The sequence below is a fragment of the Anabrus simplex genome, chromosome 2 (genome assembly GCF_040414725.1).
Source record: "Anabrus simplex isolate iqAnaSimp1 chromosome 2, ASM4041472v1, whole genome shotgun sequence".
Classification (NCBI taxonomy): Eukaryota; Metazoa; Arthropoda; class Insecta; order Orthoptera; family Tettigoniidae; genus Anabrus; species Anabrus simplex.
This window is the reverse complement of record NC_090266.1, coordinates 562,951,466-562,974,299: the sequence shown is the minus strand read 5'-3', so window position 1 is coordinate 562,974,299 and position 22,834 is coordinate 562,951,466. Positions and strand designations below refer to the sequence as shown.

Below are 22,834 nucleotides of genomic sequence, written 5' to 3'. Positions count from 1 at the left end.
TGGCCTTAATTAAGGTACAGCCCCAGCATTTTCCTGGTGTGAAAATGGGAAACCACGGAAAACCATTTTCAGGGCTGCCGATAGTGGGATTCGAACCTACTATCTCCCGGATGGAAGCTCACAGCCGCGCGCCTCTACGCGCACGGCCAACTCACCCGGTCTCTGAATATTTTAACATAGAAGGTATCCATATGTGATATGAGTAAATTGTTTTATACAAACGAATGGGAAAAGAGTGTTATTTCCAACTCGGAAATTTTGTATGAGTCATGTGGAGCAACTCAGAGTTCGTTGATGCTGTTATTGCCTTGGGATCGGAAGAGGTTCAGGGCGTGGTCTTGGACTGACAAGAGGATCTTCCACTCGTGATTGGATGGCCAGGATCAATCCAGACGTGTCATGTGAGAGTAATGGGAAGCTGAGGTCTATACAGCCATGTAAGAAAACAGCGGAGAGGACTGGGCTTAAATCAGTGAAGGACTTGACTTCAGACGTTGGCAGGAAGAAGAGATGTAACTTTGGTGGAACGTGGTCTTATAATATTTGTGGAATGTGAAGTGTGGTACTAACCTACAACTGTGGAGTGCTTAGGCACTTCGTATTGTATCACTTGTGACGGCCTGGTATTATATGTTGGTAAAAGCTATGGGGCACTTTATCTCAGACTTTCCAGAATTTATGTTTTGCAAGGACAAGCATGTGTTGCTCAAGTGAATGTATCTTTAAACCAAGTTTAAGAATCAGGGAATACAGAATTATAAAGGTACAGTATCTATGTGATATAACAAGTTCCAATAATGAGATTATGCAACTTGTGTTGATACACAGTGAAGGGTATTCATCCACATATATATGCTTTGTAATGAACTTTCATCAGGCTAACTCCAATGGTAGCTTGGTCCTCGCTTTTGGTTTTCCACTGTTTTTGTTTTTGTTGTTGTTGTAAATACGGAGTCTTCCAGCGGTATTTTGAGTGTTTTTTATGTATATTTTGTGTGTTGATGGAGTGCCCATGCACGGATGTTATTTAGAATATAGTTAGCTATTTTAGAATCAGTGGCGTTATTGATGATTGATGAACCTAGGATCAGTTCCTACATATTCAGTAGTTTTCAAAATGTTAGGTAAGGCCGGAAACAGATGTACCAGTACGCAGCTTTATGTACACGCCCTGGGAGAGAGAGAACTATCATGCTCTATCAAAATTCGAGGGATCCATTCAGGTGAACTCTGGTGATAGTACTACGGACATTTCGAAATATTATTTTTTATTCATTTGTTTTATTTTTATTATGTTATTAATTTATTCGGTATTTATTCATATATTTTGAATTAGATTACAATTGACGCCCAAGCGCGAGGCGATTGTATATTTTATCCATATTTGATTATATTGATCCTATTGCTATAGTTATTAGTTATTATTAATATTGTCCGACTCGTTGGCTGAATGGTCAGCGTACTGGCCTTCGGTTCAGAGGGTCCTGGGTTCGATTCCCGGCCGGGTCGAGGACTTTAACCTTAATTGGTTAATTCCAATGGCCCGGGGGCTGGGTGTTTGTGCTGTCCCCAACATCCCTGTAATTCACATACCACACATAACACTATCCTCCACCACAATAACACGCAGTTACCTAGATATGGCAGATGCCGCCCACCCTCATCGGAGGGTCTGCCTTACAAGGGCTAGACTCGGCTAGAAATAGCCACACGAAATTATTATATTATTAATATTGTTTTTATTCATTAGATAACAAGTTTCATGCACTTTGTCTCAATTTCATGTGTAATATATTCGAAATCTACTCAAGAATTCTACTATACATCAATGGACTTAAAACAGAGCTGTTTAAGTATAATTTGGCCCTTGAAGTCAATTTCTTTTTAATATCTGTTAAACCACCGTCTTGTGCTTTGTTGTACCTTGAATCAACTTTTTCGGCCATAATACTGTTCTAGAAGAACACGAAAACTCTGAACTTAAAATACTTCCTCGTCTGCTATCATATGTATCAACCCCTCAGTCACTCTTTCCAGTCTTCTAAAGTTACATCACAACAATCACGTTGGTCATGAAACCAACTCAAAACACTTCCTTTCGTATTTTATGATATTATACTTCTGGCTTTGGATACCGTCTGTTATTGAAAGCAAATCTCAGACATAGGCTAAAACATATACTTACGAACTTTCATCTCATCATAAATTTATCCTACCATTGTGCACTATTCAGTAATAATATCCATGTGAATTTTATGCGGTGAGTGTGAAAATTTATAGACATGTGTCCCCTTTAACTGTGGAACTTTGCAACTACACGTTACTTTACCATCAACTCCCCCACTATTGCTGATGTAAATAAATATTTTAACCCATAATATCCTAACTTCGATATAACAAGCCACCAGAAAGGCCAAAACTTTTCCTTCGTATTCTAATATAACCTGTTCTATTTCTGCGAAACAGAAGTATAACTGCCTATTCCACTTCTAACATTTCTCAGTTACCCATCACGCATTGATATACAGATCTATTAGCTTCTGAGTGGCTTAGAACTACATTTGCTCTCTCCACCACGGGCCGAGGGCCAACGTGTAAGGCCAAGGCCGCTACCTTCCCAATCCTAACCCTTCCCAATTCTTACGTCGGTGAAAATCTTCGACGTGTTAATGCGACGTTAAATCACTAGTAAATAAAGAAAAATGTTATCCTCCTCGCAGCTTACGACACAGAAAACGATGGGAATTGTCGCTAAAACTGTTTACACGTTTCATTTGTCACCTCAGGAGATGCAGAATATCTCCCAGTACCGAGTTATTTAACATTTCACATTTTCTCCAGAAGTGAGGAAATTATTACACTTGTCCAAACAGAGACAAAATGCACAGTGAAATTCTTCAAAAGCAGTAACCCCATAGAGATAATACGTACGCATGCAGAAAATGTTTCCACCCTCAGTCACTTGTTCATAACTATACAAACTATGGAAAATGGAAATTTCAACCTCACGAAGGTATGGGTCATTCGTGTTGATATTGGATTACGGAATGGTGCCGTAAATGATACCGCTTTCAGGCCATTCGGGTCTTTCATAGACCCTCCCCAGCTGATTGAACACGGGCCAAGCTCCTCCTGAACGCGGAGTCCAGGAGAGCTTAGATTAATTATAGTCTGTGAGGTGCAGTGGCGTGAAATGTTCGCTTGTGAAACATATTGGTCTGCTTGAGAGTGGGTGGGCGGTAGTTGCACGTTTTGGCCGAAGTGCATCTACAGTACAACGTGTATGAGAGTAGTGGTAAAATGAAGGGTCACATGCTCGGAGACTACGGACAGTATCATATCGACTGATAACAGTGCGGAATATCGGAATATCGCCGCATAATTTGGGTGTCCCGGATAGATCCCCGAGCAACAGCGGAGGAAATTCCATCTACTGTGGCACAACAAGAACAATAGATAATAGCTTCCGTGCAGATGGCTTATGGCCTTATGACCCCGTTCCACTGACCTCAAACCATCAACGTATGAGGCTGTACTTGTGTCAGAAATGGCCATGCTAGGTAGACGAATGTCAAACTGTCGTTTTCATTGTTAGATCGCACTTTTGCCTTGTTACACAGATCGTCGCAGTCACGAATATCGGTGTTCTGGGGAAAGTGATCGCACCAATTTTAGTGTCGATGTGCGCACGGGAGCATCCCCAGGTCTTTCAGACTGGGGAATGTATGGCTTTTATGTGATATCGGCATTAATAATTGTTAATAATTAATGTTACTGACTTTACGTCCCGCTAACTTCTGTTACGGTTTTCGGAGACGCCGAGGTGCCGGAATTTAGTCCCACAGGGGTTCTTTTACGTGCCAGTAAATCTACCGACACGAGGCTGTCGTATTTGAGCACCTTCAAATAACATCGGACTGAGCCAGGATGGTACCTGCCAAGTTGGGGTCAGAAGGCCAGCGCCTCAATCGTCTGAGCTACACAGCCCAGCTAATAATTGTTGAGGGAAAGTTACTAATCGACAGTAACTTATGTGAACAGGATAGTCCATCCAGTGGTTGTCCTTCTGATAGCGGCCGTTATTCAGTGGTATGTTGTTTGTTTTTTTTTTGCTAGTTGGTTTACGTCGCACCGACATAGATACGTCGTATGGCTACGATGGGACAGGAAAGGGCTAGGAGTGGGAAGGAAGCGTCCGTGGTGTGAAAATGGGAAACCACGGAAAAATTGGTATATTTCAACAGGACAATATCTGCCCTCACGCTCCTGGCATCCAAAGGAACTATGCAGGACTTTACACTGTTAAAGCGGCCTACCAAGTCCCCGAACAAAAACCCTATTGCGCATATTTTGGGTATGTTGTGGAGACACCTGAACAAATTTCCTTAGCCACCCCTAATTGCGGACAAAATGACCGACGAGGCGTGGCAATCATCGGTCGCAGTTTCGCAGGACGTGATCGAAGGCCTTACAGAATTCATACCACGCAGGATTCAGAAATGTATCGAAGCTCAGGACGGGCGAACCTCGTACTGACCTTCGGCCACATGTGCGCACGGAGTCACCTGAACGTAATATCATCGCATCACTACCTCACATCCATCGACCGTACGCACCTTGGCGTTGTAGACCCTATCCTTCATGGTGTTGCATTCCCATTTTTCAAGTAAACATAGTTATTTATTTATATATTTAGGTCAAATCAGTGTAGGCTACTGAAAATGTGGTCATTTCTTAATTACTCTTAATTACTGTGCTGAAGGATCACTTATGAGAGTTATATTTATGTTGACAGAGCGCCCCAAGGCTGCCTTGCGCTTCACTCCTATGATGAGCGTGCTGATCGGGGCTGTGTCGGCGCTGTTAATTGTTGCTGTAGTGGTCGTGGTTGTGCTGCGGGTACAGTGCTCTAGAAATGAAGACCGTCGTAAAAGGCATAAAGCTGCTGCAGCGGCTCACGAACAACGTTGTTCTGCTTCAGGAGGAGTTTCTGGAATGGATAAGAACAGTGGCAGTCCTATCAACAAGCTGGACCCTGGGGGCACGGAGAGTGGTGATAGTGACGAGAAAAACCCAGATATCATCCCTCAGCCTACTGCAGGTGAGTAGTTGTTATTTACTACCAACTGTAATGAATGTTCACCTATATTCAAGCCTTCTGCTTCTGGTAGTTTTATATCTTCCTCCTTCACATGGTCCCTGTCTACCAGTGCCTACCAATGGAAAGCACTAAAGATGCTCACCAGTTAGTAGTTACACGTCACGTGAATGGACATGAAAGGCAAAATTATGTGTTTTGAATAAGGGTTCTTATGACTCCTCAGGGCAGTATTTATGGATTCGCTCAAGAATATATGTTCTTCTATTCCTCTTTGTATCATAATAGACGTGAAGGTAAGTCCCCTTGTTTCTACCTTTGCAGTGACCTCAGAAAGTTGTAGGTTAACCATTAGTTTTGGGTGTAAAGAATTGCAGTGATTCCATAAAGGTTTAGGACACATTTCTTGTTGTAAAGCAGTGAAATCATGTCAGTATTTCAATTTTTCGTCAGTAGCGATGTATTTGGACTTGAGGTTCTTCATGAGTTACCACCTACTTTGGAGGTGGTGTGTCTGATCCTCAATAATAATCACCAGCTGGTTTGGTCGAATAATTTCGAAAATGGGACTATCAACCGTCATGGTGGTGATTATTATAATGATGTTTTATGAGTTTATATTGTTATTATGGGCTTATTTAATTGTTGTTTTTTGTGTGTTGTTGCTAAAGACAAGGGTTCGATCTAGGATGGTTTCATGGGATATCGAGGCCATTGGTTGTGTTGTGACCTAGTCATCTGGGTATGCTTTCATAGTTAGCATTGCATGACCTGGCTCGACATATTTAATTCCCACACCAGGGTGATTGACTCTGACCACTGCTGTACGGGTTCCAGATTTTATTTTATTTAGGTACATTTTCTTCTCAGGGGCTACCTGGCCGAGGCGGTAAAGGCGTGCTCGGTTCGCCCGAAAGGACGTTGGTTTGAATCCACGTCAGGAAGTCGTAAAATTTAAGAAACGAGATTTCAACTTCCGGAGGTGCATATGGCCCTGAGGTTTACTCAGCCTACACCAAAAATGAGTGCCAGGTTAATTCCTGGGGGCAAAGGCGAACGGGCGTAGAGCTAACCACTCTACCCCATCACGTGCCGAGGTTAACAATGGTGGAAGCCTTTACCTTCCACCCCTCCAAGGGCCTTCATGGCCTGTACGGAGGTGACCTTGCTTTGCCTTTACATTTTATTTTCACTTTCCATGTCACCTGATAGTCAAAGTAATGATTTTACTGCAAGTGTTATATTAATCGTCGCCATAAGGCCAATCTGTGTCGGTGTGACGTACAGCAACCAGCAAACAAAATGTGTTCTATTTAAGGTCTAGTTCAAAGTCTTAAGTCACCATAGCGTGTTTCTGTTGTTACTCAAATTTATTAAATAATTTACGCGTTAGTTGTACACATGTGGCAGTTTACTTCTTCTTATGAGACGCAATTCTTTTCTTTATGTAAAGGAACATTGCAACTTACAAAGTTGTGTAAACATGCATTTGTAAAACATCAGCAGACCACGACCCTCCGTGAAGTAAAAATGGAATATTTATTCGCAACAACAGTGGTTTTTCCTTATTTAATAAAATCAAATGCTTGGATTGACCACACATGATAGTTTCAATTTTCAGTTACTTAGTACGAACCTGAGGATTAGTTTCGTAATTTATTAAATGACTAACGTAATATTTTGGAAGTAAGTTTAGCTTTCTCAAGTCAGTTACATGTTAACTTGTGACATCGTTTCCCTATGGTGCTGATTTTCAAGCACCGTTCAACAGTTTCAGTGACATTGGTCACAAGTGTTAACTCTTGTTGGGAGTGACGTAATCTTATTTTACTATCGGTATGGCACGAACTTGGTCGTCAGTTATTAAAGAATGAACTTAAAAACATTTAGGCTCAAATCAGGAGCACATTTAACTTCATCAAATGTTAAATAAGGTATTAGCAATGGTTCAATTTAGGTTGGAGGTTAGGTCGTAAGAGTTAAGGGTTCATTCGATGATTATCTGGTACCTTATTGACGATTTGAATCATTGGACATCCTTACTAGTGGTGAAGCTTGACAGTGTAATGTTCGAGAAACTTAACCTTCACATGCAGACAACTTAACCTACGGTTAACTTGAAAAGCATGTTCGTGTTTTCTTGCCTTCCACAATGTATTATTAATGAACTTCAACATTACAATGCTCCTAACTAAGCTAGACCAATGTATTGGTAACAAGTAATTTCACAGAGTTTACTCTGACATTCTCATTTATTTTGTCGACATGGCATAATCTCTTAAAATTTCTTTTCGATCTCTCAATTTTTTTTCTTTGGAATATAAATGTCAATTTAGGAAACTCTTTGTTTCATTTCACTCCGAAAACCGTAAAAGTAGTTAGTGGGACGTAAAGCAAATTACATTATTGTTATTTATTTCATTTCAAGTAGTTAATATTGCGCCCTCTGACTGAGGCTGGATACTTATTCTAAGAAGAATCGCTCTAATTCTCACTGCTATACCCACTCCACGTTTGTCATCTCTAATTATCAGGCGATATTGATGTCAGACAACCAGATTTTACACGTATCGCCTCATTTTAACTTATATTTCGGCGTAATAAGGAATAAATTGGATTTATAAGATTTCTTGTTATATCAAACATTATTATTATTAACGAACTTCAATATTACAATGCTATTAACTAAGCTAGACCAATGAACTGGTAACTTGTAATTTCACAGAGTTTACTCTGACATTGTCATTTTTCTTGGTCTACATGACATAATCTCTTTTAATGAAACGGTGTATGGCTTTTAGTGCCGAGAGTGTCCGAGGACTAGCTCGGCTCGCCAGATGCAAGTCTTTTGATTTGCCGCCCGTAGCTGACCTTCGCGTCGTGTTGAGGATGATATGATGATGAAGACGACACCTACACCCAGCCTTCGTGCCAGCGGAATTAACCAATTATGGTTAAAATTTCCTACCCTGCCGAGAATCGAACCCTGGTCCCCTGTGACCAAAGACTAGCACGTTAACCATTTATGGTATAATCGTATAAATTATGAATACTCAGGAAGAATTTTTCATTTACACATTAAGTGTTTTCATCATAAGTTTTACCTTCGAGCAGCTTTTGACAGCTTTGGGGGTGGCAACCAAAATTAGTTGAACGGGATGTACTAAAATTGTGTAAGTGAAAAATATAATATTTTAGCTGCTAGGAATGGATTAAAACGGTGTGATGGTCAAACTTTAATGTTATTAGTTATATTTAAGATTATTTGCTCACTAAAGTTGCATAATTTGAGAACTCCAAGTGGAAGGACACTTATCTTTGAATTTCCTGTACTGCCCAGGCAGTAGGATTGTAACGCCCACCAAGTTTTAATGCCAAGCAAGTAAAAATTATATAAAAAAGGGTAAATTAGCCTCGGAGACCACATTTACAAAGCTTCCAAGGTGAAACCCATGTTGGTCTATGTAACGAATGTACCAGGTAGTGATGACCATGTATTAACTGTGTGGTGTAATGAATGTTTGATATTTCTCTCATCAAGGTGGCATATGGCCCTGAGGTTCACTCAGCTTACACCAAAAATGAGTACCAGGTTAATTCCAGGGGGCAAAGGCGGCCGGGCGTAGAGCTAACCACTCTACCCCATCACGTGCCGAGGTTAAGAATGGTGGAAGCCTTTACCTTCCACTCCTCCAAGGGCCTTCATGGCCTGTATGGAGGTGACTTTGCTTTTTGCTCATCAAGGTGAGCTGAATTATCTATTCAATGGTATCAAATAATCATATTTGAGGCTAAGTGTGTGTTGATAAACTGAGAATTTAAGAACAGATTGGTGTCGAAGTAGGTAGCTGCACACCAGGTGCAGTTAAAACTGTTGTGATAGACAGGAATATTAATTATTTGATGAGTCGGCCAGACCGTGGCAATTAATTTATCCAGAACTGTGTTTTAGTAGAATATTGGCCATAAAATTTATGAGAGAAATGTGTTGTAGAACAGACATTTGTTTGAGTGCAAGTACAAAGACATACGTTTGGATGTGTTTAATGTGTCACGAGTTCCTAAAGTAGACAGCAGAAGTTGGCAGCTCTGAACAGCGGCGGAAAATGGTTTCTTATTGTGTCGTTTCTTATTATCGTGTAAATAAAATTGTGTTTCTATTCGGTGTGTTTAAATTATATGTCAAATAAACGTGCTCATCAACGGTCGGAGATGAATCTGATGTGCAAAGAAAGTGAGTTGTGTCACAGTGGTAATCCAGCTCAATATTGCAGCATGATGAATCAGTAATCCAAATGGGCTAGGCTAAGCCATAACTGGGAGAATGGCCCCTTCACGCGGTAGCTGGTCTTACATGTGAGTAACCCTGTATTTTAAACTCTAACTCTATGAAAGGGGCATTTTATTAATGCATATGTATTTATGGTAGGAAATCCACGTTATTGTATGTAGAGTGAAGTTTTGATGTGTGGATATTAATCAGGTTAATTCTGTAAATAATGATCCTTAAAGTGTAAAATAAAGTCTATGTGAAACTACAGTACGCCAGAGAAAACTAAATCATTCTTTAAATCATTAAGTAAGTAAACTCATGTCCTGGTCCGAAGGTGGTGCAATATTTTCAGGACCGAGCTCGATAGCTGCAGTCGCTTAAGTGCGGCCAGTATCCAGTAATCGGGAGATAGTGGGTTCGAGCCCCACTGTCGGCAGCCCTGAAGATGGTTTTCCGTGGTTTCCCATTTTCACACCAGGCAAATGCCGGGGCTGTACCTTAATTAAGGCCAAAGCCGCTTCCTTCCAATTCCTAGGCCTTTCCTATCCCATCGTCTCCATAAGACATATCTGTGTCGGTGCGACGTAAAGCAAATAGCAACAAAATAATAATAATAATAATAATAATTTTCAGGCACACCCCCAATGGATGTGAGCTGCATGTACCTTTTCAATCAGATACCAGCACTCCTGAAAGTTTTTTAACTTATGGAAGTACCGGGAATCGAACCCGGGCCCCCGAGGACGGCAGCTAAAAGCACTAGCCGTTACGCTACGAAGTCGGACTTTAAATCATTATAAAATGGTAAACGTTAACCTAAAATTTCAGCTAGTGTGTCCAATGGTCTTACTTAAAATCTGTAAACAAAACGAGCAACGTATCACCATTCTTCAGGCATAATACCGTACATAAATTTAGTGAAAGGAGGCCAGACATGTTCAGATGTGGAATGTAAAGTCGCATCTTTAGTTAAATTTCATAAGCCAGACATCAGTTATTTAGGCCTAGGGATATTCAAAGTGATACGTGAATGTTCATGAATAATCTGGGAGGTTAAATAAATCTTAAGCTCGCTATTTTCAATCTAAACTTGGAATGCTAAATGTTGAACCTAGTGTTACTGAGAATAATAATTCACATTACCTGGTAAAGTAGCCCTATGAGAGTCTTTGAATTATAAATACCCTAATATGTTGGAATGCAATGTAGGGAACTTCGACAGAAATGACTATAGCCAGTGCTGGATGGCACACAAGCGACAATTATACTTAATATGAGGTTAGGCACGTGACGATATGGGTCAGTGTATTGCATTTGTCCTAGGTAGAGTAGAATTTTGTGATGAACAATTTTCCCTAGCGATTGGAGTAGTGATAGTGATGTTATGAGTCTTTGAAGAGATAAAGTGATTTGTTGTATTGTAATTAGCACCGGTAGTCGACAGTGATATAATGGTCACATGAATTTCAGAAAATGTTATTGCCCAAGTGATATGTTGACCACGTTAGGCCAGTGTAAAATATGGTCTTCCATGTGGTGATACCAGATGTTATTTCAAGGGAGTGTTCTAATGAAGGTTGTTACCCTGCTTGCCAGGTTAATAGTTATCATAACTGTCCAAGTAAACACCCTCAGTATATAAGTGGAGGTTTATAATTGTCATTCATGTCAGAAAATATATGTGCATTGATGTAGGTCAGTATTAGGTAAGGGTTATTCTGCCCGAAGGCAGGTCCGAACCTCCTCAGAGGTGTTCCTGAGCCGGAGTTTACGTATGGTAGGGTGGCCAGTTCCTTTCCGCTCCTCCATTCCCTTACCCCTCCCCACCAACAGCGCGTTGCAACCCATCCAACACCTGACCACTCCCGAGGTTGCTTAACTTCGGAGATCTCACGAGATCCGATGTTTCAACACGGCTACGGCCGTTGGCTAGGTCATTATTCATGGGTGCTTAATAACACTAGATATTTAAAGGTACTTTTGGTAACTTTTTAAGGTTAAATTCTCTTGTTCAGTGTAATAAGAAGTTGTTGACATGGTTGTCTATGCATATAGACTATACCAAGTGTTGTTTAGAAGTAAATGTGTGACAAGTTCTTCCAGATTAAAATTCTAAGGAAATTTCACTGCAGGCATTTCACACTTATTTTAAGTGGAAGTTAGTGTTGTTGTTGTTATTATGGCCAGGGTATGAATGTTAATTTGATAGCTGGTCAGGCTGAGGTGAGTATTTCTACAATGTGGTTTCAAATGTTCATTGCAGTGATATTAGAGATGATATCCCATACCAGCCACCTTGATTTGATTTACATTGTGATATGTTTTTCTTACTTCAGCACTTATAAATAATAACCACCATGTAGATCAATTTAGTTCAATTTTTCTTTGAGACTTGTGGTCATCTGTGGTCATTAGTTCATATCCACCTGACTGGTAGGGTTGACATGCAGGTACTAGGACGATGATGGTGATCAGTGACTAGTTACTTTGAATTAGCTGTGACAAGGTTATGATATTAAATCTTGTGGGTCATAACCTTCCAGCATTTATGAACGTAAACCATTTTGTAAATAAATAAATAATAATTCTAGAAGAATTTCAAGTGGATTAAAAACAAGGGCATTAATCACACAAACATGAACTGGCACTACCTCAAAAGTTAAATTCCTAAGTGAAATATCAGAGCCTTTTACTATTAACACCAGGATGTATCAAGTAGATGGATTATCTTCATTACTGTTCAATCTTGTACTTGAGAAATTAGTCAAGACCTGGGAAAAGAAAGTTGCACTGCCTGGCCTTTGCAGATGACATAGCAACCCTTTCCAATAACAGGCAAGAAGCAATTAATTCCATTGAAAAATTACATGATACTGCCATCAAAACTTCAAACCTCGTATGAGAAAACTCAGTAGATGGAAGGAGCTTAACGATACTTAGATGGACAACCTATGATAACTAAATTCGGCAAAATCTTTTAGGTGAACCAGTTCAAATATTTGAGAGAAATTATTCGGTGCTCTAGTTTAAACCACGAAGCAAATAAAGCAAGAATGTCCAAATTACAGAAAGCTTACAGGATCACTTGAAACAAGTACGATAAAAAAATCAATATCTCGGAAAGCAAACTTAGACACTACAATACAGTAATCGAACCTGAAGTGTTATATCATTCAGAAACCTTAATCATTGGTGGCAGGTCTCTAACCGAAGACATAGAGAAACAAAAAAGGAAAATTTTTAGAAAAATTGTCGGCCCAGTTTGTATAGAGGGAATATGAAGGAAAAAATCATCCCAGGAAATATACTGTCATTCTGCAAAAATATCCCACACTTTTTGGAAAAGGCAATTGAAATTTTATGGACACATTATCAGAATGAACAGTAACAGACTAACTAAAAGATTTCTTAACCTGGCCCTGCCATCTAAAACCAAGAACAGCTGGTTTCATGAAATTGAGAGAGATCTCCAGTATATCAAGACCTCGGAAAACATTTTACAGGGCAGATGTAAATTCAGAACCAAAATCGACAATCACCAGCTTGAAGACAAACCCTACACCGGAGCCACTATAACTTGGACAGAAGAACGTAGGAAGGAGCTGCGCGAGAAGATGAGATTTTGGGAGGAGAAGAAGGCCAACACATCAGCTAAGCAGGTTCAATCGAGCTCGTAAGTAGGGCATAACGATGTAAAAAATGAATTATTATTACCCATTATCCTGGTTAAATAATTTGAATTCTAATAATAACTGCAATAACTTAATCAACATAAATAAGTACAACTCAATATAACCATTAATGATTAATTGTGATTATTGCTTTAGAATAATTGTAGCAATTATTTAATTAATTAATTAAATAGTTTAATTATTTTTTTGTGTGTTTTGCTTGGAATATTTTTGTTGTGCAGCCATGCAAGCCGTATTTAGTAAGTGTGCAGGCATGCTTTAGCATAATATTATTTGTTGACCATGGAGTTACCCCTATGCACATTGACAGCCAAGCACAGTGTGTTAATGAATTAGTCCACATTTACTTTAGTTACTGTTTCATTGTTTTGATACAGTTTTTGTTGGAAACAAATATTTATGCAGTGTTTTTTCTCGTACATTTCACATACTTAGGCAAATGTAGCATTAGCTACCCAAATAGTCAGACTCAGGAAGGTTGGAACTTGTTGTTGATGATGTTTTCAGAATAATTAATTGTAACTTGTCAGGAAGTGCTGCTATCAAATAAATAATTTAAACAACCTTCTTAGGTCTTCAGTCTCAATATAAGTCAATTTTTAATTCCATTGTGTAATATTTTTGATGATATTTCAGATGTTGAATTCCTCATTTTGGCAGTAGCACTTACTCTCAAGTCTTGGCTAGTTAATGAGCGAAATGAATTAGCTCAGCCTATGAATTTTCAGAATTCACCACAATTAAGGCAGGTGACTGACATAATTAGAACAATGCAAGTCCAGACTAAATTTTAAAGTGTTAATTTAAGTAATATCCGGCATTTCTTTAATTTTCACCAAATGGATAACCATTTATTTGTGTTCTTGTTAGGAAAAATTTGTGCGCCTTTTTAAACTCGTTCCATTAAAGTTTACATTAGATTATTTGTTTTATATCTAAAAAAATGTATCTCGATCCTCTACCACTTCTACCTAAACGACAAACGGACAAACCATTCCCCGCGAAGATGATTATCTCATGCTGCAGTGAAGTTTACTTAGCCGTTAAGTATCTTCACAAGAGTGCAATATATTCTTTTATATCTTGCCAAGCAGAAGACGATGTGACTACAACGAACAGCTACCATGCCCTGAGATAAGAAGACTTTATGTGTGTAGGCCCATGACACTGGAGTCCTGGTATCGTCAAAGGTAAGGGTACAATACATACTGTACATACTGCACCCATAAGGTGAATAGGCTCAGGGAAAGTTAATCAATTTAACAGATTCGTATATGTGAATACTACATACACTGAATTCAGTACAGGCATTTCGCTGGAAAGAGACAAAGAGATCTCCTAGTGCTCAAGTATATCCCCCGTACTTGGTTATAGTCACGTTTCGGTTAGGCACTTAAAAAGCCTCCAATAAACATTAATGAGCCGACTGGTGACAACTCCAACCGAAAACTTTCCACCAAAGACCGGAAATCGGAACAAAAGAGCCACACCTAGAAGAAAGACGAAGACATAAGATAGCAAGTAAGGACAGAGAGACACCCTACACACCTCGCTACGGTGGTTTGGTCTAACTTTTACTACGTCAAAAGGGCCGTAGAAATTACATAACCAATCATAACATCGAGAATGACAACCACCCAACGGAAGCAATAATATCAGTTAGTTCGTTTTTGCTACTCAGAGGTGAATAAAAGACGAAATACAGTGCTCTTTTCCTCATATAATTAGGAATAACATTTGTGATCATTCAAGTGCAAAATTATAACCTGGATAATTAATTATAAGTAACTACGTCGTAAAAATGTGTGAAGTGGATTCGTCCAAGAGGAAGTTGCGATTTTCCTTAAGTGGTTACAAATCCGCTAGGAGAAATTACACCAGTGACGCTGATCGTTTCATTTAAATGTGCACGAACGATTGTTATAGTCATTTGCAGCAGTGCAGTGGCACCAATTTTGGGAGTCGTGGACAATATTTAGTTGATTATTTAAGCCACAGACATCAGAGATATCAGCGTGGATGAATTGTATCAATCCGCCACGTCCTCTTCAAAAATTAGTTCCGGGGTGTGGTCTGAGAATTTTACCGAACTAGCTGAGGACGCCGTGAAGCAGTTGGTCAACAGACATTCTTACGTCTTGCAGGCAGTAGTACACCCATTCTTACGCCTTACAATCAGCACTCGGTCTTACGTCTTAAGTCAGTCTTAGTCAGTCAGCCAGCACTCAGTTATGATATTTATATCAGCTGAACTTCCCCGTCGTTTGGTATCATCCGCATCACAGTGATAATAACTTTTGTGTAGTAAGAGAGTTGGAAATATGCCAAGATTTCCGCGGCGCAGTGCCGTTCGACCTGTCCGACCCAACAAACATTTGTAAGTTGCAATTCTAAAACATTAATCAGACTTGAATCGTTAAAAAGTAATGTGTAATGAAGTCATATAATTAATTTAACAAGCTCAAAATGATGAACATTGAAGGTGGCTTATCGTTTAGGGAGGCGGGTGTAATGTTCTAGCGATTGATGAAAATAAGTAGAGAAGGAAACAGTTTAAAGACAGTACATGTAAAATAGACTCATTAAAGCCATAGTTTATACAAGCAGAACAGTAGACGGTAGCCAGCAATTTCACATAAATGAATAGAAGATGGTCAAGGACACATCCTTAAAGACAGTCCAGTTCACGAGAAAGGGGTAATGACCACTAACCTCTGTTTACGAACAGTTACCGGGAGTCGGGAGTTGCAGAGGCAGGAAAGGTCTGAACAGCTGAGCAGTAAGGGATTATTTCGGTTATATGAATCGTCTATTCCAGAGACAAACGTGGTTTATAATCTAATTGTAAAAGTCTGTGTAATTAGTGTGTAAGATAGAATAAGCTTCAGGAATTACGTGTCATAAATTGATGCGTGTGATCAGTGAAATAAATATGCATTCTATCGGTGTATTCTACTGCTCCTATATCATGATTACGACCGTTGTCATGAAATGACATCGTCACGGAAACCGGGACTGACTGAATGCAGTAATCAACCTATGATCCAGTTAAAAGAGAAGGAAAATGTAGAATTTACTATTTCTGTAATTAATGTGACGGTGAGCAAAGCGTAGCCCGTGTAGGTTAGAATACAAATATAGCGTCCCCACGGAGAGGATTATGTGATTAGTTATAGAAGTAATTGAATTCACGTACCTAGTTATATTAATATTAATAATGATGATGATTAGAGTCCATTTGGGAGATTGGAGCAGTCAGGTTTAACGATCGGGATTTGAATGTTTTAATCTAGCATGATGGATGAGATAAGTTTGAGTGTATCAGTGTCATATTTTTATTTGTTCTAATAATCTGAGATATCCGGCGTCTATCGGAGTAAATATAACAGTAACTTTGTTTGAAGGAGAGTTACCACCGTAATATTATTAATAATAATAAGAAGAAGAAATTGTCAGATAAATTTCGTCAATAATACGAAATCTTTTTAGTCAGCGTGTATTTGGTGATTATTAGTCACACTGAAAATGTATGTCCATAATAAATAAATAACCGACTAGGTGTGCAAAATAATAACAATAATAAATTTATTCTGAACGTATAATACTTTTAGCTGAGGTAGCGTATGATTGTCAAGTAGTAATGTATAAAACAATGTATTTGAATATAAGGATGTGAGAATAATAATCCTATATCAGAATTTTAAGGAAAGATTTGTAAGTATCCGCGAGTTTAATATGTAGAAGCAAAAACCTATTGTGTAGGTAATCATAGTTTGATTATAGAAATAGTAATGCCGTATTGGTAAATATGGACTCCATTGCTAACTTGCAGGAGAGGAAATAAATGAGATGTATACGATAAAGAGATCCAATTGAGAGATGGAATATACGATCACGATTATAAAACGATATCCCTAGTGTAATTAATTGGTGAAATACGAGAATAGAGGCCGCAAGGGCCGTGTCATGAAGAAAATATGTGATAGCCTAAACGTCTTTAAGGTAATGGAAGATGACATGTTAATTTAAAATAATTAGCTCAATGAACCGGAACTCAAACCTACTTGGATAAATATGAAATGAATATAATAAGAGGTGTTGCATACGCCAGTAATTAACAGGTATCACAAGACAGAAGATAGAATGACAGATTAAGTCATTATTTCAGAGACGAAGATGCTCGTAGACATTATCGTGGAAGCAAATGAACCAATGAAGATATGAGACCAATAAGTAAGGTAGCAATGAGATAGGAATAATGTGACGTTGATTAAATGATTTAATTCTGGGACGAATACAGTAAAATATATAGGAGGATAATAATTTATGGATGGATTGCCGACAGCAGAACCTCAGTGTGAGCATATATGTAAAAATAATAAATTGTAACCAGGCGAGTGACAATATTATAAACTGTGAGTTAATGTGTGTTGTATTTGACGTGGTAATTTGTGGTATTTATCATTGACCATAGAATAAATATTTAATTACGCGATCGAGATTAACATTCTCGTGAAAATATGGTGGAGACATGAGCTACTGGTATATTTAGTGAGATAAAAAACAGAGTCACTAAAGATGCCAGTCAACAAACCTACATTATTGTATCTGACACGATGATAGTAAACTTATGGCAATGATATTTGTGTTCGAATCAATGTAGGAAGGTGCGTGAATGTCAATTTATGTTGTAAATTCAATTTAGATATTGTATTTCAGGATTGTGTGATTTTTTATTCCATTTTAATGAACACTATGGTTGACAGTGTTGTGTATATTTGTATATAATTTCAAGGGTGATTTGATCCTTTAAGTTAGCTATGGTAGGGAAGGACAACTAGGTGGTCATCATTATTAAATTGCAAAATTTATCTTTACCTTAGTGAAAGACATTGCAGAAATAAATCATCACAACCAATACATGTAACTGAGAAATTATGTCATGTCATTGAACCGACCTTGATAAATTAACACAGTGTCAAAACAAAGTTGTTGATTAAGAATTCGTAAACCTGCCGCAACAGTACATAACATAATAGGTTGTATATTAGAAGGGTTGCTAAGAGTTATCAGCGGTATAATTTCCACATGTGTCGAAATGCGACTTCAATTCATCAATGGCAGAACTGAATGTACTTGTATATTTTAATGTGTCTAATGACTGTCACAGTCAGTAACATTATATTATCGTAGTTGATAAATTGTTTGAATTTCTCATTGTATTAAATTTAAAGACAACCATGAACGGCAACAACAAGCCATTTGATAACTGTATTTGAGTAAGATAACACCCAAATGAATTATGTTTAGAGATAAGAGTATGTGCTCAAGGGCGAATTGGTTTCTCAGGGTTAACAGTGTGCAATGCTAGGTTACCTAACTATTTGAAATAAATTGTATTATTACGGTAATGAACATTTTTCAGTAATGATATTGGATCTTCAGAATTAATGGTGTTAAGATTCTTGTAACAGTTTGCTTTAGTCTTACTATCATTGCTTTGAGTACAATTAGTTATTTAAGTTGATTTTGAGTCATTCTTAAGTACAGTTAGGTGATGGTTTTCTTTTGATTTTGGCTTAGATTTAAGGATACTTTTTATTTCAGAATCTTTATTAGTATGTTGTATTTGCGCTCTTTTGAGCGGGAGTATATTTGTATAAATTTTTCCAATTACAGTTAAATTACATTTCGTTTGATTTCATTTTTATTGTCAACAAATGTTATTAATTGGTTTTAAATCAGTCTAGGCTACGTTATTGTAAATTAGTTTGACCTACAGTAGTTGTTTGGATCCCCCATGGGCCCTAAAATTCGAAGAACTATGGACGTACCTGCCCTGAGGTAAGTTTCTACGTGCGCGGTATTATTTCTTTTCAGCAGCAGAGGCAAATCTACGGGACGATCACTGCCACACATGCCATCAAAAGGGTACAATACGTGTACATCTCAGTTATAGACTTTTATACTTTTTCAGCGTTCAGTCTGCAAGCTTCTGTGAATTTATTAAATACTGCCGTAGTCCCCAATTTTTAAAAAGCTCTGTGGCCTCGTTTAGCTCAATATCACGTATCTCTAAATTATTAGATACTGAGTCTATTACTTTCCTAGGTAATCCACCCCCCTCCATTCGCCACGCACGCCGGTTTATGCATACAGCTTAATCAGTCGCTCGATACTTTCACGTCGGTTACTTCTAACTTACGAATAAGATATCCTTTGTCCGCCCACCTTTCACTCCTGTAAAGCCAAATTGGTCTGGAAACAGGGCGTTGTAAAGATAGTTTCATCCAGAAGCTGACTTATTTCTTACACAATACTGTTGCTTGAAACTGCTAGCTCATCGGATTAACTTTGCTGCACCATGATCCAATCTCACTATGCTACCATATCAATTACACTTGCTAGGTACTTTAAATGGTCTATCTGTTCCAGCTTCGTATTCGTAACCTGACATTCAACTCTCTTAGCTTTCTCACCTATCAACATCTCATTAGTCCTGGAAAGGCTAATTCTCATGTCATACCCATTTCACATATTTTCAAGTTCCAGGCTTTCAGCACAATCTGCCATTAAGATCTAGTCGTCTGCACAGGCCAAACTGCTTATAACATTTCCACCTAACTGAATAACACTCTGCAACTTTACAACTTCCAGTATATGACCCATTTAAACTATGAACAACAAAGATGAAAAATTACAGCCGTGTCTAAGCCCTGTTAGCCTTTAATAAAGAACGCATTCTACAATCATTTCTCACTGCAGCCCAATTGTCAACATAAATGCCTTTGATTGATTTTAATAATCTACACTTAATTCCATAATGTTCCATTACAGCGATCATCTTTACCCTCAGCACTCTGCTATATGCCTTCTATAGATCTACGAAACATAACTGCCCATTCTTTCCGTAGTGTAACCGGTGCTTCAGCGGTTACACAAACATATATAAAGGGAGGAAGGTAAATCAAATCACAAGGTACCTAAACACTATACACACCGTAATCATGTAATGAACTGTGGCCAAAAGAGCAGAAGTAAATATCAGTGAAGGCAACTTGATGATAACAAACAAGGACACGTGGGACGTAACTGGGAACCGACCAGGGGCATGGATATACGTTGCGGTTCGGAAAAATGAACAGTGATCTATGATTTTCAAAAATATTATTTACAAAATGGACTTTACAAAATAAATAAATTACGAACAGTTTCAGTCAAGGTGGAAAATACCGATACACCTTTCGTAAGATACAGATACATGTTCTTAGAGACACATAAGTTACATATTCTTTGACGAGAGCTTCCTACAAGTTCAAAGAGTTAAGCAAGTACATCTCAGTACAAATCAAATTTCACAAATACCATATTGAAGGTAAGAAGAAGCACCAAATACAATTACGTTTTAGAGTGAAATCAAAACTAGCTTTTCACATCTGATCAAAAGAGTGGCGATTAGGGCAAACTCCTGTGATACAACAACGAAAACTAAATGGGGCTTAAAATCGGACAGAAAGCCATAGCGCTTACCCTTAGGCAACCCATGCTGGTACTGAGGAGACGTTCACGACGTCAAAAACTTCGGCAGGCTAAGACCAAGACGGCTCAGACGTAGCATTTTTCATTTACCTCGCGAACACTGAGAATCTGTTCCTGACAGCATCTCTGTGGTCACAATGATTTTCATCCAACTTCTCCCAAACAACGATCGCACCCTCCATTCCTAAATGCCAGTGAACACCTTACCTGGTATACTGATCAATAAAATACCTCGATAGTTGGTGCAATCATTCCTGTTCTCTCGCTTAGATTTAGGTGATTATTACTGCTTTCGACCAATCAGATAGTACCTTTCTAATATTCCATGCTATTTTTACTTTATGAAGCCATTTCTTCCCTGCCTTCCCACAATATTTAACCATTTCAAGTCTAATTTCACCCATTCCTGCTGCATTATGAAAATGAGTTCATTTACACTCATTTCCACTTTCTCAAGCGTAACTTCACCGACAGCATTGTCCTCCTTCCCATAAGCTCGGCTGTTCACAATGTCACCAGAATCATTTCCTTTCGTTGAGAAGATTTTCAAACTGTCCAGTGATTCCTATGGTTCTGTTATAAACTCGTTTTATTTACCCAAAACACTATTCATGTCATTTTTCCCTACCTTTCTTTCTTTACGACTATCCAAAACGGCTTTCCTGTTGCTTGACCTAAATTTTCCAGGCTATTACCAAAATATTCCCATGACACCTTGGTTTCAACAATTATCTGATTCGTTCTGTATCTTTAATCTACATAAAATTCCCTGTCTGCACCAGTCCGTGTTTAGAGCCATTTCTGATACGCCTTCCTATGACGTTTCCAAGCAGCCTTCACTTCATCATTCTACCAAGAGGTTCGCCTTTTCCCATGTTTACAACAAAAATTGTTCCCAGGCCTTTTGTTGCTGTTTCTACTACAGCATCCCTGTATGCCATCAATTCTCTTTCTATGTCCCGAACCTGTCTACTCTTTGTAACTTTTTACTCAATCATATCCATGTATTTCTGTCTAATTACCTCACCCTGGATATTTTCTACACTTATTCGTCCACAGACATATTTCACTTTCTTTATCCTAGGCTTAGAGGTACATAGTCAACTACGCATCCGATAGTGGTCTGTATTACAAAAATTCCCCTGAATACCCGCACATTCCTAACAGATTTCCTGAATTCAAAGTTTGTTATGGTTCACACACGGCCGCTTCCTTCCTACTCCTAGCCCGTACCTATCCCATCGACGCCATAATTATGACATATCTGTGTCGGTGTGACGTAAATCAAATTGAAAAAGTCTGTTACGATTTATTCTATTATGAATGCGGAGCCCCTACCCTCCTATATGTAGCAGTGAAGAGCCGTATGCTTGTAGAACGTATTCGTAACTGTTAATCCCATATTAGCACAAAAGTCCAGTAAATGCCCCCACTTCCTATCAGTTTCCATATCTTCCCTACATGTACACATAACATTTTCCTATCCTTCAGTTTCATTTCCAACTCTTGCATTGAAATCGTCCATTAGCCCTACCCTATCCCTGTTCTTGAAACTGACTAAAAAGTCAGGGTTTTATGAAACTTGCCAAATTCCTTCTTATCTGTACCCTCACATGGTGAATACACTGAGACAATTCTCATCCTAATTCCTCCATTAGCTAAATCTTCCCACATCATTCGCTCATTTAACGTGCCTAACAGAAACTATATTGCATGCAATGGTTTTTCGGATGAAAAATCCTACTCTACACACTGCCCTTTCCTTTTTAACACCTGTAAAGAACAATTTATATCTCTTCCTCGGCATATCCCCTTACCCATATATCATCAACTCCTAACCCATCCAGTCGCAGCCCTTTTCCTGACTTAGCCAGTTCTACATTCATTCTTCCATAAGCCCCACTAATATTTATAGCTTCTCATCGAATTGCATTTCTTTCACGAAGTTGTTTTCACGAAGTCCTATTCCTGAGAAATGGAAGTGAGACTCCGTTACTCCCGTAGGTCCTAGGCTAGCTTAAAACTTTCTGAGCGTGCTCGGTGAAAATTCTCTGAAAGAGGATGCTACTCTACTTGCACATAGTCCCAGTGAGAATCTCTTCTCGAATGGTTTAGGGACCACCGTTGGATGGTACAGTCCTGGCCGCTTGAGCACTTGGAGGGCCATGACTCAGAATGTGCCCACTTACTAGACCTCTCGGAAATTTGCCCATGGTGCTCGAAGTAGTACGT

The 22,834-nt window shown here is 38.7% G+C and overlaps 1 protein-coding gene across 1 annotated transcript in view; it reads left to right on the top strand.

The window, feature by feature from the left end:
- The window catches only part of side-VII (sidestep VII), an 843,150-nt gene that overhangs the window by 723,546 nt on the left and 96,770 nt on the right, over positions 1 to 22,834 (top strand). Inside the window, exon 9 of the mRNA XM_067139977.2 lies at positions 4,796 to 5,101. Within this exon, the coding sequence (XP_066996078.2) occupies positions 4,796 to 5,101 (306 nt within the window). The remainder of the gene's footprint in view (positions 1 to 4,795; positions 5,102 to 22,834) is intronic.